This window comes from Equus caballus, chromosome 2, assembly GCF_041296265.1.
Source record: "Equus caballus isolate H_3958 breed thoroughbred chromosome 2, TB-T2T, whole genome shotgun sequence".
NCBI lineage: Eukaryota > Metazoa > Chordata > Mammalia > Perissodactyla > Equidae > Equus > Equus caballus.
Genome location: NC_091685.1, coordinates 36,401,425 through 36,420,835, shown reverse-complemented (window position 1 = coordinate 36,420,835; position 19,411 = coordinate 36,401,425). Strand labels below are relative to the sequence as shown.

The 19,411-nt window shown below is 58.9% G+C and overlaps 2 protein-coding genes across 3 annotated transcripts in view; both read left to right on the top strand.

The window, feature by feature from the left end:
- The window catches only part of PADI1 (peptidyl arginine deiminase 1), a 34,549-nt gene extending 28,801 nt beyond the window's left edge, over positions 1-5,748 (top strand). For both annotated transcript variants that reach the window (XM_023635654.2, XM_023635655.2), the window contains exons 14-16: positions 656-735; positions 1,522-1,647; positions 3,804-5,748. In XM_023635654.2, coding sequence (XP_023491422.1) covers positions 656-735; positions 1,522-1,647; positions 3,804-4,037 — 440 coding nt within the window. In that variant the 3' untranslated portion in view covers positions 4,038-5,748. The remainder of the gene's footprint in view (positions 1-655; positions 736-1,521; positions 1,648-3,803) is intronic.
- Positions 5,749-8,055: 2,307 nt separating this feature from the next.
- Positions 8,056-19,411, top strand: part of PADI3 (peptidyl arginine deiminase 3) — a 31,699-nt gene continuing 20,343 nt past the window's right edge. Inside the window, exons 1-3 of the mRNA XM_001488029.5 lie at positions 8,056-8,209; positions 16,962-17,142; positions 19,295-19,367. Coding sequence (XP_001488079.2) covers positions 8,118-8,209; positions 16,962-17,142; positions 19,295-19,367 — 346 coding nt within the window. The 5' untranslated portion in view covers positions 8,056-8,117. The remainder of the gene's footprint in view (positions 8,210-16,961; positions 17,143-19,294; positions 19,368-19,411) is intronic.

Sequence of the window (19,411 nt, the reverse complement as noted above, 5' to 3'; positions counted from 1 at the left end):
AGTGGTGGCCCAGGGCTGTGCAGCAGGGCGTGGCAGGGCCAGGGGCTCAAGAGCGAGGGCGAGAAGCCAGGCTTGGCGGTCAGGGCCCCTCTGTGGACCCTCCTCCGGGAATTGAGAGACCCTCCAAGGGCCTGGTGGCCCCCTGAGCACCTCCCCCCTCCCCAGCCACAGGCTTGAGTGCTCCCACCTGAGGAGTGGAGCATTGGCAGGCAGGTGGCATAGCCTTTGGCCCGGATAGGCCTGGGTTCAAATCCTGTCTTGTCTCTTGCTGGCTGTGAGGTCAGGGGTGTGTTCTGAACCTCTCAGCGCCCGGGTTTCCTCTTCTCTGACTTGGGGGTGATAGTTAACCCCACCTAGCATTGTTTTGAAGGTTAATAATAAATTCAGTAGAAAGCCCACAGCATGGCGGCTGTTCAGTAATAGCTTTACTGTGATTATTAGGCCCTGGGCCCAGGAGTCCCTTCCCAAGGAGTCAGCAATCCACTACCTGTATTTACTTGCAGCCAGAGTCTGCTCCCATCCCCTCTGGCTTTCCCCACCCCCGCTTCGGAAGCTGGCACTGAGGTGGGAGGGAAATCCTGGCCCGGATTATGCAGCCCCAGGTGGCCCCGGCAGAACTCCCTGAGGCCCCTGTACTGTCGTCTTCCTCCTGCAGGGTTAGAGCACCAGGTGAAGAGAAGCATTAATGAGATGCTGGCAGACAGACGCCTCCAGAAGGACAGTCTCCACATCCAGGTGAGGGGCGGGACTGCTGCCTGCTCTCAGGGGTCCCCCACCCTCCAGAGGGAAGCAGCTCCAGGAGTTGCTGGGGTGGAGGTGAGGGGTTCAGCCCTGGACCTCTGACTGTCCCTGGGGCTGCTGAGACCTGTGGGTGGGTGGGGCCTCCGGCTGTGGGAACCCAGAGTCTGACGGAAGAGACACAGCCCTGCCAGTCTGATAAGGGAGGTCCTGTCCTGCTCTGGGTAAAGGACTGGTTTCCGTGCAAGCAAAACTGAGTTCTCACCTGAGAAGTCTGATGAGATAAAAGAGATGCGGTGGATGAATGGGACCTGTCAGGCTGAGGGCTGGGGCGGGTGGGAGTCAAGGAGGCCTGGGAGGTAGAAGGGGGTCTCAGGACCGGGCAGGCTGATATGCGGTGCAGGGCCTGGCGCAGAGTCCGTGCTTGGTGCACAGGAGGTGGGAGGCTCTTGGCTGCGCCCCAGCGGCGCTGGCACCTTCTCCTAAGGTGCCAAGATGGGCAGGAGCAAAGCCATGCTGTGGCTGGGACAGTGTGGTGTAGTCACAAGGACATCTAGAACCAGAAACCGCTTGGGTCCAAACCCAAGCTCCACCACTTCCTAGCTCTGTGCCTTTGGGCACCTCACTTGAGCCTCAGTTTCCCCGTCTGGGCATAGCAATGGCACAAAGCTTTTGTGAGCACCAAAGGAGCTAAAGGGGGCCGTGTGCAGGGCCCGGCACAGAGCAGGCGCTCAGCGAGCGTAAGATCCTGCCTGGATCCCTGGCTGCCTCTCCTCCCCGTAGAAATGCATTGACTGGAACCGGGAGGTGCTGAAGCGGGAACTGGGCCTGACGGAGCGGGACATCATCGACATCCCCCAGCTCTTCTCCCTGAAGGACTCCTACGCAGAAGCCTTCTTCCCCGACATGGTGAGCGCTGTGGAGGGAGCACGGGTCATTTCCTGTCCCTGGGGACTGGCAGGGTCCTGGTGGGGGGAGAGCTGGGCGTCCAGAGGAGAAGCACTCCCTGTCCGAGGGCAGACAGGCCCAGAGGCGAGCGGGGCCGGGGGGGCCCTGCCGACCTCGAGGTGTGTGTTTGTTTGCTTTTTGCACAGATTTAGGACATCTCCAGCAGTGGTTCTCCACTGGGGTGACCTTGCCCCCAGGGCATTTTGGATTGCCACAACAAGGGGGGAGCTGCTGGCATCCAGTGGGTAGAGGCCAGGGATGTTGCTAGACATCCTACAGGGCACAGGACAGCCCCCACGACTAAGGGTTTCTTTTTTTTCCAAATGGAAAAAGGAAGCGTGGTTTGGTTCTAAATGTTTCGGGCTTCCGTTTCTGGGCCTCAGTGGCGCGCTCTGCTCCCCGGCGGGGCTCCTGAGTCGGGCAGGTGGGGCAGGTGGCAGCTGTCTCCCTGGCTGTCATTAACTCAGGCACCTGACAGGCAGCTGAGCAGAGTGTGATCTCACGGCTGGGCCCAGGGAGGGGCCTGAGCTATGCTATGGGTCCTGGTCATGGTGCCCATGAACCCCTTGGGAAAGGAAGCCAGTCTGCAGCAATCGCATGGCTAGTGGCCACTGTGTCGGGCAGTGGAGCTCTGAGGGGTGACCTGGCTCTGGTTCTGGCTGAGGGTGGGGGAGGGCCTGGGCCTGAGCCCATGACCTTGGTCAGCCGTCCTGGGGCTGTGGCCTTGGCCCGAAGCCTCCTCCTCAACACACACACCTCTGTGGGAGTCTCCCAGCTTCGGCCCAGGCCCTGCTAGAGGACCCCGGTATGACCTAACTGGAAGGGCCATTAGGGAACTCTCAGTTAACCCCCTTGTTTGTCAGATAGGGAAACTGAGGCCCTCAGAGGCCAGTGGCTGACTTGCCTGAGGCCCCCCAGCGGGTTAGTGGGCCGGCCTCCAGTCTCCTGAGTCCTTATGCAGGAGGAAGCGACCTGGGATGGCGACAGTCCTGAATCCAGCTTCTGGCTCCTCTCGCTGCCCTTTGACCCTCGGCACGCCCTTTTCCTGCCCTAGCAGGTTCTGGCCCATCAGTGGGTGTCTAGGGAGCTCAGGGCTGAGGCCGTGGGACTGACCCCTGGGAGCCTCCAGCTTCACATTGGCCCCAGCTGGGACGGCCCTGCAGGGCAGCCTTGAGGGCATGGAGTGTGTGAGGACAGAGAGTCGAGGGCAGCCCACGTCACACTGAGATGACCAGCACCACTCTCCGGGCAGCGGGTCTGGGCGCCCAGGGCAGCTCCTCTGGCAGTCAGTCTGGGGCTGGGGTTTCCCCTAAGAAACCTCCACCCCCTGCATGGGGATGTCCCTTGCCCAGCATTAGGCCCCAAGCCAGGGAAGCAGAGGTGCCACCAGACAAACCCAGGTGCCCCCCAAAGGGCTCCCAGCCCCAACTCCTCAGCCCCCCCAGGCAGCCACAGTGCTACACTCTGGCAGAGAATAAAGAGCATGGGTTCTGGCATGAATCGGACCCAGATCAAATTTTAGTCTCCCCCTCCTCTGGCTGTGTGGCCTTCATCATGTTTCTTAACCCATCCAAGCCCAGGCCTCAGAGGGAGGCTGTGAGGTTTAGCGATGGTATATCTGGCACATAGAAAATGCTCAATAAATGGTAACAATTATCAGGTCTTCCAGGGACAGTTGAGCAAGCTGTATACTGCACAAGTGCACCACACCTCCGAGGACATTCACACGATAGACCTTGTGGATGGGTATACTTGTACACATTTCTGGCAGGTGATGGTAGAATCTCACTCTAATGAAATTGTTATCATGTGACAATTTCCTAATAGATGGAAGAGAGTGTTGGAGGAAGGGGTGAGTTTAATTCGTATAAACTTACCACGTATGTTGCTCACTGGCAACCCTACCTGGCACTCATCCTCACTTCCAATCATGGATCTATTTCTTCTCTGCTTCCGTAGAACCTCCTTCTTGAGTGAGCCCAGCCCCGGCAGCCCAGGGATGCTAGCAAGGATGGGACAGGCCCTGGGGATGGGTCCGCCGGAGTGCGAGCCCAGACGGGGTCCCCATCTATGGAACATCCCCAGCCAACTGGGCTCCCCTTGCCCTCTCTCTGCAGGTCAACATGGTGGTCTTGGGCCAGCACCTGGGCATCCCCAAGCCCTTCGGGCCCGTCATCAATGGCCGCTGCTGCCTGGAGGAGAAGGTGCGGTCCCTGCTGGAGCCGCTGGGCCTCCACTGCACCTTCATCGATGACTACTTATCCTACCACAAGCTTCTCGGGGAGGTCCACTGCGGCACCAACGTGCGCCGGCAGCCCTTTGCCTTCAAGTGGTGGAACACGGTGCCCTGAGCTTGCTCCCCACCCACCCTCCTCTCTGCCCACCTGCCAGGGAGCCCCGCCCAGGGCAGGGCAAGGAACCTCCACTTGGCCTCCATCCTCTTGGAGGGGCCTCGGGCACTGCTTCCCAAGTGCCAGCAGACCCACTGGCCACCGTGGGCACCGGGAGACCGGGATGGACACTGTACAGCCTCACCCCCGGAATGAGGCCTCGCCTGCCCAGCCCGAGAAGGACCGCCCTCATTCTTTCCTCTCCTCTCCCCGTCCACAACGCCCAGAGGTTCTGGAAAAGACCCACATGGTCGGCGCGGCCTTGGCAGGTGCCCCGCTTTAAATGGCTCTTCCTCCGTTCTGACACCCCACGTCTGCACCAGGAACGGGGCCCAGAGAGCCTGGACTCCGGCGTGAGGGCCCTGGGTCTAGGCCACCAGTGGCTCTTATAAGACCAGAAAGGGGGACATGAGGCACGTCATTCTCCACCAGCCACCTCCTCCTGCGGGGGGGCCCCCAGGCTGTGACCTCCTAGCAGCCCTCTGCCGTATTGACATAGGCAAATAGGACAGGAAAACCCAGCGTCTGGGGGCCTGTTTTAAAAAGAAAAGGCAACAAAACCCCATTTAATATGAGACTCTGTCCTCAGAAGGTGCTTGTTACCTGTTTGGGAAGCCTTTAATTACGAGTGCTGGCTGCTTCCAGCTTCAAAACACTGAGAGGCCGAAACGCAGCCTGAGGAGCGCAGACAGAGGGCCCGGCAGAGGGGAGGAGGCCAGGATGGCCCAGGAGGCCAAGGCAGGATGATAAAACCTGGGGCCTGGCCGCTGCGTCCTCGGCTCCCGGGCTCTGGGTTTGGGACTCCGAAATTGAAGGGGGCCGGCTGTTCCAGGGTGTTCCTGTCCCAGGGGGCGGGGGCCATTAGGTTATCTCTGAAGGTGGGGCTTAATTTCCTTTAATAGTCTTTAATTAGTCCCCTTCACCCTGCAGGCAGTGGGAGGGGAGGGCTCCCTGGTCCGAGACCCTGCGGGTAGCTTGGGCTCCACCCATGAGTAAACCCCGTGGCAGGCCTGTCCCCTCCCACAGAAGGGAAGAGGAAGCCTCCACAGGGGTTAATAGCCGGCCGGTGAGGTCACCCAGACGGAGCACAGGCAGGCGCCTGGCCATTGCGGGGTGAGCATGGGCACATGAGAGCAGCCTGCCCCTGCCCCATGGCCTGCGGGCTGTCTCAGGGCTCGGAGCCGCTGGGCCTCTGCCCTCTGGGTTTTCAGGGGCCCCTGGTGAGACCCAGCTGAGCCAGCTGCTCTTAGACTCTTAGCCACAAACACTCACCAAACCAAGGCTCACCTGGAAACCCAACACCAAAACTGATGAAACCGGAACGGCTCCGGTTGAAGGCGCGGGGGCCGCGTCCCTGGATCCTCCCGTTCCAGAAGGCTCTGTGGAACCCCACTCACAAGCCCCTGGTCCAGCCTGTGCACTTTCTGCTCATCCAAGGGTGTGCAGCCAGGGTGGGCGGGACCCCCCAGGGAAAGGGCTGGGGGAGGTGCGGGGGGAGGAGCTGAGAGAGCGGAAGGGTGGGGACCCAGCTGTCCAGAGTGGCACTGAGGCGGGGAAGCCCAGGAATTGCTGCTGAGGCTGTTGGGGAGCCCTGATGTCCCCCGTGAGAATGTTACGGGTGACTGGTCACCTCCTCTCTGATTAATAAAAACGTTGATGTGCCTTTCTTCAAGGGCAGCCTCCTTAGCTTCTGTGGGTTGGGCTGTGGGCAGGAGGGGTGGGAAGTGATGGGCGCAGGCCCTGCTTCCAGTTCCACCCACAATCCCACCAGCTCCTTGGCTCAACCTCTGCTGGCCATGGGCAGCCCCTACCTGGCTGGGAGAGCCTCCAGGCCGGGCAGCAGGCCAATTCAGCAGGACAGTTGGCACTTGCTCGTTGCCCTGAAGCTGACTGCCCTGCTGAGATGGGTATCGGGAGGGGCGGGTCCTCCTCTGCATCTCTTCTCCTTCCCTGGACTATCTCCTCCATCTCTCAGGGCAGAGGCAGGCTGGGTCCTGTCGGTGGAGGTGGGAGATTCCCGGCAGGGCTGGTGCCCAGGGCCACAGGCCATGACGGTTCTCTTTCATTCCTGCCTCTAAAGCTGCTAAGTTCCCCAGCCCCCGTGGTCTGACTTCAGGGGCCCAAGAATATCGCCACTCTCATCCTGCACTTGCTGCTGCCTCCTGTTGCACCCTTTGACACCCACTAGCTCACTCTTTTACTTTATTTGTTGTGGACTAAGAGGCAAAAAGTTGCTGCCCATCAGTCATTGACACTTTAGTCTGAATGAACCACACACCTGTTTCTAAAAGCTGGTATTAACTGGGGAGAAGTGAAGGTATGGATCTCCTTCCAAAAGGAGGTATGAGCTCTGAGTGGGAGGCTGGTCCTGTCCCCAGCACAGTGGGCCAGAACCCAGGGGGAAGCCCCCTCTTTTTTTTTTTTTTTTTTGAGGAAGATTAGCCCTGAGCTAACATCCATGCCCATCTTCCTCTACTTTATATGTGTGATGCCTGCCACAGCATGGCTTGATAAGTGGTGCGTAGGTCCGTGCCCAGGATCAGAACTGGCGAGCCCCCAGCTGCTGAAGCGGAATGCGTGAACTTCTCCGCTACGCCACCAGGCCAGCCCCAAGCCCAGCTCTTTTTGCATCTATTTCCCACCTGTGCTCACAGCTGTGCAGGCTAGGGAGATGGTCTGGGGCTTCCTCCTGAACTCTAACTCCTACCCAGAGCTGAGTCAGCCACCAAGCCATTTTATAGCCAAAAAGTGGAGCTGTCACTGGGCCCGGCAGCCCCGCCGATCCCCCGAGAAGAACCTCCTCTCTAGAAACTGGGGTGGAGGGGCGCGGTCTCAGAGTCCTGCTGAGACCCCTGAACGGCAGGTGCACCAGCTGGCGACTCTGAGGAGCGGGTCCTGGTCTCCGCCCTGCCTCAGCTTGTCAGCACGGCCAGGGCGAAGGCAGGAAACCTCTGTTCAGCACCTCTGAGCCTCGCCGGGCAGGGCGTGTCCCCGCCATTATCTCTGCCGAGGCTGGTGATTTGGCACATTCTCTACAGATGAGGAAACCAAGGCTCCAAGAGAGGGGACGTAAGCCCCCAAGGCCACAGAGCCGGTGATGCGTGGTGGAGCGTGGGTCTGAGCCCGACTCTCCTTCCCCAGAGCCCTCACTCCTGCTGTTCCAGCTCCCGAATGCCCCCTCTGGCCTCAGTTTCCCCACCTGACAAGTGAGCCTTTCTACTCTGACATTCTAAGCTCCCTCGGCCGGAGAGGGTCCTCGCCTCCATCACTTCTCCCTTCCAGAGGCTTCTAACACTAACAACAGCGGTAATAAAATAACGCCACGCTCTGTACTAGAGCTCGGCCCATGTTGTCCCATTGAAGCCTCACAGCAACCATTTTTCAGATGTGAAAAGCGAGGCACAGAGCAATTAAGTGCCCATGGTCAGGATGCGGCTGAGGCAGGGCTGAAACCCAGTCCTGCCTCTAAAATCTGCGCTCTTGAGAAAAAGGCTGGTGTTTCTCAAAGTGCATCAAAACGTTTTGGGGTGCGTCTAAAAGATCCAGATGCCAGGCAGCTCCCCTGACCCGCTGGATCAGACTGGAGGGTGGGCCTGGGGATCTGCACGTCCACCGGCTCCCCCAGCAGCATAGAGAAGCTCCCCACTAAACCATAACGTCTCTGAAGACGCAGAAAAGGGGGCGAAGAGGATGAGTGTGGGAAGTGAGGAAGGGGCCCAGATCAGTACCCCACATCTCTGCACCACCCCTCCAAGGCCGCGGTGCCCGGGCCAGCTGCCTGTGGGGACCTGCTCCCCTTAGAGCGAGAAATTCACTCCCTTGCCTAGGAACCTCGGGAGCAGAGGGTTCATATGCAAATGTGGGGTTCCTTCCAGCCAATCCTGAGCTCCTGGTTTCGGGAAGGGGCTGGACTCCCAGGACTGGAGCCAATGAGCTAGCATCCCCGGCTGGAGGGGCGGGGCCGGAGTCTTTTAAACCGCGTGCCTAGGGGCCTGTGGGGAAGTGCCCGCTTTGGTGGCCCCAGCGCGGTCCGAGGCCAACATGTCGCTGCAGAGGATCGTGCGTGTGTCCCTGGAGCATCCCACGAGCGCTGTGTGCGTGGCTGGCGTGGAGACCCTCGTGGACATTTATGGGTAAGAGCCAGGGGCCCGGGGGTTTGCAGGCCCGTGGTGCTGACCCCCCTCTCGCCCTCCCTGCCAGCTGTGCAGGGTTTCCAGAGGGCTCCAGCCAGGCTTGGCTGCCCTTTCCGGAACCTTGGCCTTGGAAGAGCCGCCAATCACGGAAACTTGGGTCCTCGCCTTTCTCAGGCGGTTTCTTGAGGACCCCAGCCAGGGGACTTGAAGTGTGGGGGGCTAGAGAGGGTAGACGGATTTGCAGTGGCTGAGCTCCCGCCAGGGGCTCGGAGGGGCTGGTGCCATGGGAAGTTGGGCACTTTTCTCTGTCCAGAGGATCCTGCAGGCTGGGCTGAGGGTCTGGCGGGGCACATCAGAATAGGAAGAGATATACCTACCCACCCCCCCTTCACCCCAGCCCATGAGCTCTGAAAATGGAGCATCAATCATTTTTTTAAAAATCACTTATGCTTACTTAGCACTTACTAGGAGCCAGACACTGTTCTGAGAGCTTGACAAGCCTCCTGATTTAACACTTGAACTTTTACTCTCAAATTGAACTTTCACAACAACCCTATGAGCTAAGTTTATGATTGGCTTCAACTCGTTTGGCAAATGAGGAAACCAAGACACAGAGAGGGCAAGCCACTTGCTCAAGTTGCACAGTTACTAAGCGGCAAAGCCAGGGTTTAAACCCATCCGTGGTCAAGAGTCTTATGCTTCTAGCTGCCTGACACCTTGAGGAGGATGTGCTTTCCTGCAACCACTCAACACCCATGAATGATGCCCCTACTGTGTGCCATGGCCCTGTCCTTAAGGCTCACGGCTGGAGGTGAGGCCCACCTTCTCGCTCTCCCAGGAAGAAAAGAAGGAGCCATTTGGGCAGGGTTTCAGGAGCTGGGCTCTGGGACCCACCAGGGGGCTGGCTGCTCTGGCCTTTTGAGGCGTCTCCAGGTGTCCCAGCTCCGAGGCTTTGCTGGGGACACAGCAAACCAGGGAACTGAGAGAGAGGAAGGCAGAACCATGTCACTGTTCCCATCTCGCAGGCCAGGTTCCTCAACCTCGGCACTACTGACATGGTAATTCCTTGTCGCGAGGGCTGTCCCCTGCGCTGTGAGAGGCTGAGCAGGGTCCCTGGTTTCTACTCACTAGATGCCAATAGCACACCCCCGACTTGTGACAACCAACAATGTCTCCAGACTTTGCCAAATGTGCCCTGGAGGGCAAAAATCACTCCCAGCTGAGAACCAGTGTCCCAGACTAAACCTTTAAAAGTTGGAGTGAGCTTAGTCAGAAGCAGAGATGGCGTTGATGCGAGGGCATTAGATGAGAGGGGGTGAGGAGCTGGTCATGGGAGGGAACCAAGTCTGGAGCAGGCCAGCCAAGCTAGGTCCCAGGAGCTAAAGCCTGGTCGCTGGTGGGTGGGCAGTGAGGCGTGGGAAGGGGATTCGGTGGCTCCTGAAGGAGGGGGTAGCCACGAGGCTGTGCCAGGAGGGGTGATGAGTGAGGAGGGGTACCCAGGCCGCCTGGCGCCACCGCCTTCTCCAGTGCTGTGTGCCCGCGGGGGTGACTCACCTGCCTTGGCTGCCTCATGGCCGTTGGGCAGATGTGTCTCCAAGCTGACCTGCCCTGGAAAGGCCGGGGCTATCTCCTGCCCCACAGAGCTTCCCTGGGGGGGTGAAGGACAGACTGGGACCCTGAGAGGCAAAGGCAGCAGCATCCTGGGGTGATGTGAGGGGATGGGCCATGTTGGGGGTCGCAGAGGAGGCTGTGGTGGGGACAGCCACTGGGTGGGGGGTGGAGCCTCTGCGCCTTCAAACAAGGGGTTCTTGGCCTCCAATGACCAGACCACCTCGGGGGTGGGGAGAGCGCCTAGTTCACCCCTTCACACATTCCTCAAGTCTCTTTGGGGTCTGGTGTATGCCAGGCATGGGGACACAAAGGTGAACATGCAGGTATGGCCCCGACCCTCTGAGACCCCTGTCCTGCAGTCCTAGCGGAGGCTGGACCACCTCCTGGCAGAAGGGCTGCGGGAATCGCTCCTGTGTCGCGAGAGGAGCTGGGCTGGGTGAGCTCTAAGGTCTCTTCCGGCTGGGAGATGCTGTAATTTAGCAATCCTGGGTGCCCGGACTGTGGGCCAGCAAGGGAAAGGGCAGTGGGTGTGGCGGCTCAGTCCCGGCTCTGCGGCTTAGCAGAGGTCTGATCTTGGGCAAGTCGTTTGACCTCTCTGAGTCTCGGTTTCTTCATCTGTAGAATGGAGATAGTAATAATAACAATGTCAGCAATGGCACTTAGAGCCTGCTCCCTACCAGTCACTGCCCTAAGCACTTCACAGGTGTTAACGAATTCTCACAACCATTCTATGAGGCGGGTACGATCATCACCCCCACTTTATAGATAAGGAAACTGAGGCACAGAGAGGTTAAGTAACTCGCCCCATGTCACACAGCCGGTGAGGAGTGGCAGAGCCAGGATGCAACCCAGTTTGGCCTTCACGTCAAAGGGCTATTGGGAGGACTGAAAGATCATGCATGTAGAGCGTGTGGGCGGTGCCTGGCATGTGATGGACATTCATTAGTGGTAACTGGTACCATTCTGATCGTCGTCACCATCATTTTAAGGCTCTGTCCTTGTCCTGTGGACAGCCTCAAGCGCCCCAAACCTGCCATACGTAAGACATCTGGGGAACAACCTCTGAACCATACTGGGAGTAGGAATGGATGAGAAAGAGAAATTAGGGTAGGCTGAGCAGGCAGGGCAGGCTTCCTGGAGGAAGGGCACCAACAGAGCCTTGAAGGATGAGCACAGGCAAGCCCGTTGGGCCTCTCTATCTGTGGCAGTGGATTACAGCCTGGCTGCCTGCCTTGCGCTGAGTTAGAGATGGCCCAGAACTGGCAGGGGCCTTGCCTTCCTAAGCAGGGGTTCTCATGGGCAAAGGGAAGGAAGGGGAACTCTCGGTGCGCTGAGCCACGCGCTGGCCCCTGAGATCTCGCGACTTGTCACTGCAGCCGAGGGAGGTGTCATAGTCTCCACTTTACAGATGCGAGAACCGAGGCTCAGAGGGTGTGGCCTGACGAGTCCTGCCCCACGAGGCACAGCTGGGGCTTGAACCCAGATCCCACCTGGTTCCTAAGCCTGCGGGGCTTCCTCCATTCCGCGTTGCTTTCTCCATGTTCAAACACCCACGTCGACTTCAGCAGAGTCTCGGAGCGGGCGGAAGGCTGGTTTGGTTCGTCCTGGGCAAACTCAGAGCCTCAGGATGGCCTCTGGTGGGGGCCCACCCCAAGGGGCACGGTCACGGCCAGAGGATAAGAATGGTAAATGGATGGAACCCTGCCGACCGGGCGTCCCCACAGCACATGGAAATACTGGGGGGCTGTCAGGCTGTGGCTCCTCCCGTGGCTAAGGGGGCCCTCGAAGCTAGTCATCTTTGGGATTTGTCACAAGATGGGCTTGGCGAGCAGTCCCCCGGCTGGTGAGTGGATGCATCTGTGGGGGCTCAAACAACAACACTAAGTCTTACCCACCCCCTCACCTTCCAGACAGGGAACCCGAGGTCCAGGGTCACACAGCCAGTTAGGGACAGAGCTAAAACTGGAAACCAGTTCTTCTAATTCAAGCAAATGATCCATGACTATGGGTAAAAGGGAAACTGAGTCACAGAGGTGCTGAGACTCATCTGGATTGGGGGTCCTGGTGGGGCTTGTGGAGCACTTGTGCTGGCACTAAGGACCCCCACATTCAGGAGACCCCAGAAGCGTCAGGCTCTGATCTGTTCACAGAAGGCGGCTGAATCTTCCTGGTCTTCCTGATGGCAGCTCAGATGCCTCCGAGAGGGGGCAACCTGATCCTGGGGTGCACGCCTCCCCACTGCGGACTGATCCCCAGTCGCAGCACTTGCAAAGGACAGAAGGCAGGGCGTCCCACAGTTAGGTGCATTGGGCAGGTCTTGAGGGGGTGGCTGCCACCCAGCTTCCCTCAGTGGGGGCCCCTCCTTCCATCAGCAGATGCCCTTTAAGGGCCCGTGCCTGGTGACGAGCCATCCGCCCCCTCTTTTCTCCGGTTCAGGGGTCCTCGATCCTGGGTGCACCTCTGAATCACCTGGGGCCCTTTGGCTCCATTGTTGTAGTTTATTCAGCATCCATCGGGGATGAACGTGCAGCCAGGGCTGGGAACCACTGCCCTAGTTGGAAGCGCGGGCAGCTCCCGCCACCCCATGCTCAGCAGAGCGCGTCTAGTAGAGTGAAAAGGCCCGGGGCACCTGGGGCCAGGGACCCTAAGTTTTGGTCCCCGCTCTGTCACCATTTGCTGTGTCATCCTGAGCAACTTCCTCTTCCTTCCTGGGCCTGTTTCCCCGTGGGTACCCTGAAGAGGTGGGCGTAGAACATGGGTTTCAAGCTCTGCTCGTGGCGGCCTCTGAGCCCCCTCCCTGGGCTCACCAGGCGGCTGCCCTTCTGTCTCCAACGGCCTCTGTTTGATGTCAGAGCTCTGCTCTGCCCTGCCCTGCAGAGAGCTGGGCCCCGGAGCCTGAGGCGTCTTCAGCTCTCCATGACCGTCCTGGCTTTGGAGAAAGGGTTTGCGTGGCCGCCGTTTTCCAGGGGCGGGAAGAACGCGGGATCAAGGAGGCGCAGTGGTTTCCTGACCCTGGTGCTGTTGGTGAGGTCAGCGGTGGAGTCGGGATCTGGGAGCCCCGCTGAGTAGGGAGGGGCATCTGGAACTGCCACCAGAGCCCGAGCTGTGTGTCTGGGCCTCGGTCTCCTCTGCCCCCGGGCCAGCTCGGTGGGGACCTTGGCGGTCGTCTTGTCGGCCTTTCTGTTTTCATCCACAGGGACCCTTCCCACCCGTTCTTGGCTCTGAAGTGTTCGGTTCTGTTCTCCCAGAGGCTGAGTCCCTGAGCCCATGAAGGGAGAGCCCGGGTTTGGGTTTGCAAAGGAGTGGAGACAGAGCTGGCTGTGAGTCCTGGCTCCTCTGTCACTCACCGGCTGTGTGACTTTGGGCAAGTCGCCTGTCATCTCTGAGCCTCAGTTTCCTCATCTGTAAAGTGGGGATAATAGTGCCCACACCAAGTGGCTAAGGGAGCTACCTTCATCACCGCTGTCACCATTGCCCTCCTCACCACTGAGCACAGAGAAGACCTGCCTTGTCCTGGTTCCCAGGGACTTGTGTGGTCCCTGGGGGGACCACAGTCCAACATCTCGGAGATAGTCCACCCTTCGTGGTGGCTCTCAGACTTCCCTGGGCTTCAGTGTGGTTGAAAATGCAGGTTCCAGGCCCCCGCCTTGGGCACTTCTGGTCCTGGAATCTGCGTTTTCAACAGGTGGGCCTGGGGCTGGCCCCTGTGAGGGCGACCGGCTGTCCTGGTTTGCCCAGACCTTCCAGGTTTTAGCCCAGAAATCCTGCACCCCAGGTGACGTCTCAGTCCCTGGGAAACCAGAACTGTTGGTCACCCTGCCATGTTTTACCACCATTCGCCACCTCCTGGACTGGCTGTGCCGCTGGAGCGGTTGGCTGGGGATGGTCTCGGACTGTCCCGCATGTGAACAGCCTCAGCTGGGGAGAGCCCAAGGCCCCAAGCCATGTGTGCCCCCCACCAGGGCTGGGCTGGGTGTCTAGAGCAGCAGGCTGGCAGGCGGAGGTGGCCTGGCCTGGAGGAATAACTTCACCCAGGTGGGCTGCAGGCCTCTTCCTCTGTCCTCCAGGAGATGGGAAACCCAGATCCTCCCGTACCTGATGCAGGCTCTCCTCTCAGCAGCCGCCCCTTTCTCTTCCTAACACGTCTTCCATAACAGGGCATGAGCACCACACTGGGGGTCTGGAACCCTACCTTCTAGTCCCTTCTCTTCCGGGCCTCAGTTTCCCCAGTGGTGAAATGAGGGCATGGGTTCAGTCACCTCTGACTTTCGCTCATCCCGAGCATTTACACACACCCACTCCTTTCCTCTTCTCATCATCCCCACTTTATAGACGCAGACAGAGGCAGAGGGAGGCCGAGTCACTCCATCAAGGTCACATACCTAGTGAGTGGTGGCGCTGGGATCTGGACCCAGGCTGCCTGGGCCCAGCATCTATGGGCTAACCACCTCACCACGGCTTCATTGTGTTGTATCTCCTGATCAAGAACCGTCGCTGGCTCCCCATTACACAGGGATGAAGTGAAAATGAACTTGTTACAGCCTGAGTTTGTGCTTGACCTTGTAAGGTTCCTCAGTGAAGACGCCTTCCCCTCAGACGTGTCTCCTCCTTGTCCTGGGTTCGCCTGCCTTCCTCCAGGAGTCCTTCCCCGGACACCCCAGGCCACCCACTTGACCTGGCTCCATCCACCCATTTCCTGGGCCCTAATTTACCTTAATAATCCCTCTCCCCATCCTGGGCAGCTGGTTTTCCAAGCCTTTCCTATCAATTACTGCACTAAGCCTCACAGTGCCCGGGAGGGGGGCCAAACGGGTGTCATTATCCCACTTTATGGGCGGGATCACTGAGCCCAGGGAGGCTGGGCTATTTATCCAAGGTCACCTGGCTGATGTGCCACCCAGCCTGGTGTGGAACCTGACCCTGACTCTGGTCCTGGCACCGCCTGGGCTCCGGGCTTCTGCGGGCTGGTCGTGGGCGGGGGCACGTCCCCTAGGGCGACACCCAGGACCCGGCCCGGGGAGGTGCAGGGGGCTGGACTGAGATCGCCCAGACCCAGGGGCTGGGACCTGGGTGGGACTTTCCTACCAGAAGGACGACAAGGGTGCTCAGCTCCAGCTTGTGGATGCCTGGGGTCCCGGGAGCAGCTCGGGGTTGGGGGGGAGTTCCACAAAACCTTTACAGGCTTCCCAGGGAGCTGGAGGCTGGGTGCCTCGGGGAGCGGACCTGAGGGTGGAGCTGAGGCTGCTCCTGGATATGAGGGGGCCCCTCATGCTGGTCTGTCTCTATGAGCCTCTGTCTTTCTGGCTCTCCAACTCTCTGGGTCTCTCCATGTCTCTGTCTCCCTTGGTTTCTATGTCCCCATGCCTCTCTATCCAGATTCCCCATGTCCCCGATGGCCTGGCCCATCCATCCAGGACAACAGGACAGAGGGCACCACCAGCCCTGGAAATTACAGGCTTTGGGAGTAGAGTTGCCAGATAAAATCCAGAATGCCTAGTTAAATTTGAAATCTAGATAAACAATCATTTTTTGTCCAAGTATATCCCAAATATTGCCTGGGCCGCACTTGTATTGAAACAATTGTTTGTTGGTTATCTGAAACTCAAGTCCAGCTGGGTGTTCTTTATTCTTATTTGGTCAATCTGACAGCCCTGCCTGGGAGGAGAGATGGGTGTGTCAGCCCGTCCCACCTGGCGAGGACGCCGGGCAGAGCCATGCGCTGGGGTGTGAGCTGCCTGATGGAGCAGAGCTGGGCCTTGGTTCATTTCTCCTTTTATTAAAAAGCCACTTGGAGACGGGGGCCCCCTCACACCCAAGGAAGAGAGTGTTTTGGGGGCGGTCTGCTCTGTTCCAAGCGGACGAAGGACGGGAGTGGGAATCTCTTCCCCATCCTGGGCCTCAGTTTCCCCGTGTGTGCACAGGAGTGGTAACGCCTCCCCCGGGGCTGTGGTGAGGATTAGGTGACCTGATGCTGGGCCTGCCGTGGTGGGAGGGCAGGGGATGGGGTCTCAGGGTTGCTCGTTGCTGTTATGACTCTTGGGAAAGGGGTGGATAAGAATGTGGATTCAGGAGCTAGAAGGCCTGGGTTTGGAACCCAGTCCTGTCACTTACTAGCTCCGTGACCTTGGACGGGTTCCTTAACCTCAGTTTCCCCATCTGTAAAATGGGGACAATGATAGACCTACCTCCCAGGGTTATTGTGAGGATGACATGATACACACCAAGGAGCTCCGAGGGGGCTGGCACGCTGTTCTCCCCTGGGGGAGTGGTGCTGCTTCCTCCGGGAAGCCTTCTGGTTCTCCGGCTCACAGTGGCCTCTCCCTGTGTGGTCCTGCTGACCCCTGACCCTGTGACCCTGAGCCCCCTCTGGCTGCCGGGGCTGTGCTCTGTCCTCAGCTCCCCAGCAGGATCGAAGGCTCCAGGGCGGCGGAGAGAGAGGTGGGCATGTTTGCCTGAGCCCAGCAGCGCCCGCATGTATGGTGGGCACCCCACAATCAGAAGGGGAACAGACTGATTTCACACGGGACTGCCAGACCAGCGGGAGCACGGGAAATGCAGCCCCGGGGCCAGATGACATCACAGAATTTTTAACCCTATAATAATGCCTGGTCGTTGGGCTGAATCTGGCCAGGTTTCCCAAGTGACACTACGGTGCCTCTGTGTCAGAGACCCAAGTGCAAACCTGGCTGTGCCATTTGATGCTCTGTGATCTCGGGCTTGTTACTTGACCTCTCTGAGCCTCAGTTTCTCACCTGTCAAATGGAGATGATACGGCTCCCTTTGCAGACTTGTAAGAATAAAAGAAGCTAGTAAATGTAAGGTGCCTGGCACACAGGGAGCTCTCAACAAAATTTAATAAAACACGCGACTGGTCCTGACTTCCAGGGAGCTTGCAGTTCTGTTAGGAGGTAAAGAAACTCACAGAGGAAATGCTAGTGAACACAGAGCGCTGGAATGTGAGAATGTGTATACATTTGTGGGGGGGTCCAGATTTGACTCCCAGGAGCTTCCTGTGAGGCTCTGAGAGGCCGGGGTGGTCAGGGAAGGCTTCCTGGAGGAAGCAAGAGTTTGAGCCAAAGCTCGAGCATCTGAACAAGGGCTCCCCGCTCTAGCACTTTCCATGGCTCCCTGTTCTTCCCAGGTCGGTACCTGAGGGCACAGAGATGTTCGAGGTCTATGGGACCCCTGGTGTGGACATCTACATCTGTCCCAGTGTGGACAGGGGCCGGGAGCGCGCGGACACCAGGCGGTGGCACTTTGATGCTGGGTCAGAGATCATTGTGGTCATGAACTCTCCCAGCAACGACCTGAACGACAGTCACGTGAGTGGGTCCCCTGATCTGGGGGTGGGGCGGGGAGGCAGGTCCAGTGCCCTCTTTCCCCAGAGTGCAGGGTAGCACGGTGGGTGAGCGCCTGGCCCTGGAGCTGACCAGCTCTGCAACTTACAAACCCAAACTGCGTGTCCTCTGCCGTGTCACGTCACCCCTTCGCCTCAGTTTCCCCATCTGTAGGCTGAGGGTTGATTACATGATCTCTGCCCCTCTTAATGTAGGAGAGAAAGCAAGGACCGGGGAGGGACGCCGCCTGGGGAGACCCTTTCCCCATGGTGCCTCGCCTTCCCCTAATCCACTCTCTTCCTGTCCCTGTTCCCTTCTCAGAGGCGTGATGGCCCCCTTCTCTGCTCTCTCTGCTCACTCAGCTAGCAAGGGTGCAGGCAGTGTTCTGGGCCCATGCAGGGAACATTTAACAAGTGCGAGAAATGGGGTGGCCTTTGAACTTGGCACAGGTGAGCCCCCTTAAAGGGCTGATGGGAACCGGGGCTTGGCAGGTGGGAGTGGCAGTTCCTGCTCCACGTCAGGAGAGATGCTTCGGGAAACTGGCTCTTAAGGTGCACTGACCACGTGCCGGGCTCGGAGCAGGCATGACCTCAGCCAGCCCTCACAACCGTCCTGAGAGCCAGGGTCTGATCCTCATTTCACAAGCAGGCCACCAAGGTGCAGAGTAACTGCCCCAGGGCCACACAGCTAATCGGTAGGAGAGCTAGAATTCAATGCAGACCTGCCTGACCTGGGGACAGTTTCCCTCCATCACGCCCACCTCTGTTCCCATCTGTGTATCTGAATCGAGCCTCCCCACTGAGCTCTGTGAGGCAGGTGGGGCAGGACTCAGTGAACCCATTTTACAGACAAGGACACTGAGACCAGCAAGGGGCATGGCTTACCGAAGTCACATGATCGAGTGAGTAGCACAGATGGTGAGGACGTGGACAGAGGCCCCGGGGCAGGGCAAGAGGACCAGTCAGCCTGTGAGGGCCCCCCCCACCCCGGGTGCCCTGCTGGGCTGGGGGCTGTGTGGACGCCTCTCCACCTTGACTTCCTTGGCCCTAAGTACTGCATTGAGGAGGGTCGAAGTGTCCCCCTCCACCTTCGGCCAGGATCCAGGTACTTGTGTCTGAGGTGAGCATCACTGCTGGGGCTTGACACATGGGGGTCAGTAACTGCAGCGTTTAGGGGCTCCCGGGACTGAAGGGTGAGTGGCCTCTGTAAGGTTCTGAATCTTCTGGCTGAGATGAGAGAGTTGAGGGACCCACATCAGGAGGGAATATCCAACCAGAGAGCCGTGGGTCAAAGGGGACTTTGCTGCGTCTGCCTCAAACTGCTTTGTCGTCATCCCCACCTTTGACACTTCTTGGGTGACTGCTGTGGGCCAGGCACTGTCCTGAGCACATCGCCTGTGTTCCTTCTTGAGTTCTCACAGCCTATAATCAACCCTGCAGCGTAGGAACTTTCATTAGCCCCACTTTACAGCTGAGGAAACTGAGGCCCAGAGAGGACAGTCACTTCCCCAGGATATTCTCACGTGGTGCATCCACAGTGTGAGCTCTTACATGCTGCCACCTGCCCACCAGTCACAACAGCTGGTATTTCCTGGGCGCGTGCTATGGAATCAGGTGTCATTTCTAAGCTGCACTACAGTCCTCGGAGGCGGGGACCTGCAGGGTCCCTGTTTTGCAGATGAGGAAATGGAGGCAGCTCAGAGAGGTGAAGGGTCTTGGCCAAGGTCACAGGACCCAGAGGTGCTGGGCTCAAGTCCAGGCCTGTCTGGATCCCACGGATGAGAGCATGTCCCCAAACCCTGCCCAGGCCAGCTCCTCATTTTACAAATGGTGAGACTGAGACCCAAAGGGGAGCGGGGGCTCATCAACATCTCACAGGGGTCATCGGTCGCACTGGGACCCGGCTCTCCAGGGAACCCCTCCCAAATGATTGCCGTTTTACAGATGGGCCAACTGAGACATGCGAAAAAATGGCAGCGAGAAGGCCAACGGCAGAGCTGCGTTGATAAAGGCCGAGCTGATGGGGCACAGAGGCTCCCGCCATCTCCTCCGCTCCGTGGCAGACCCTCCAAGGCCTGTCTTTTGGGGTGGGGGCCCTTGGCTTCGGCTGTCGTGACCCTGGGCCCGTCTCTCTGCAGGTTCAGATTTCCTACCACTCCAGCCGTGAGTCCTTGCCCCTGGCCTACGCCGTGCTCTACCTCACCTGTGTTGGTAAGTCGGGGCCCTGCTGAGGGTGTGAGCAGGCGCTTCGGCCG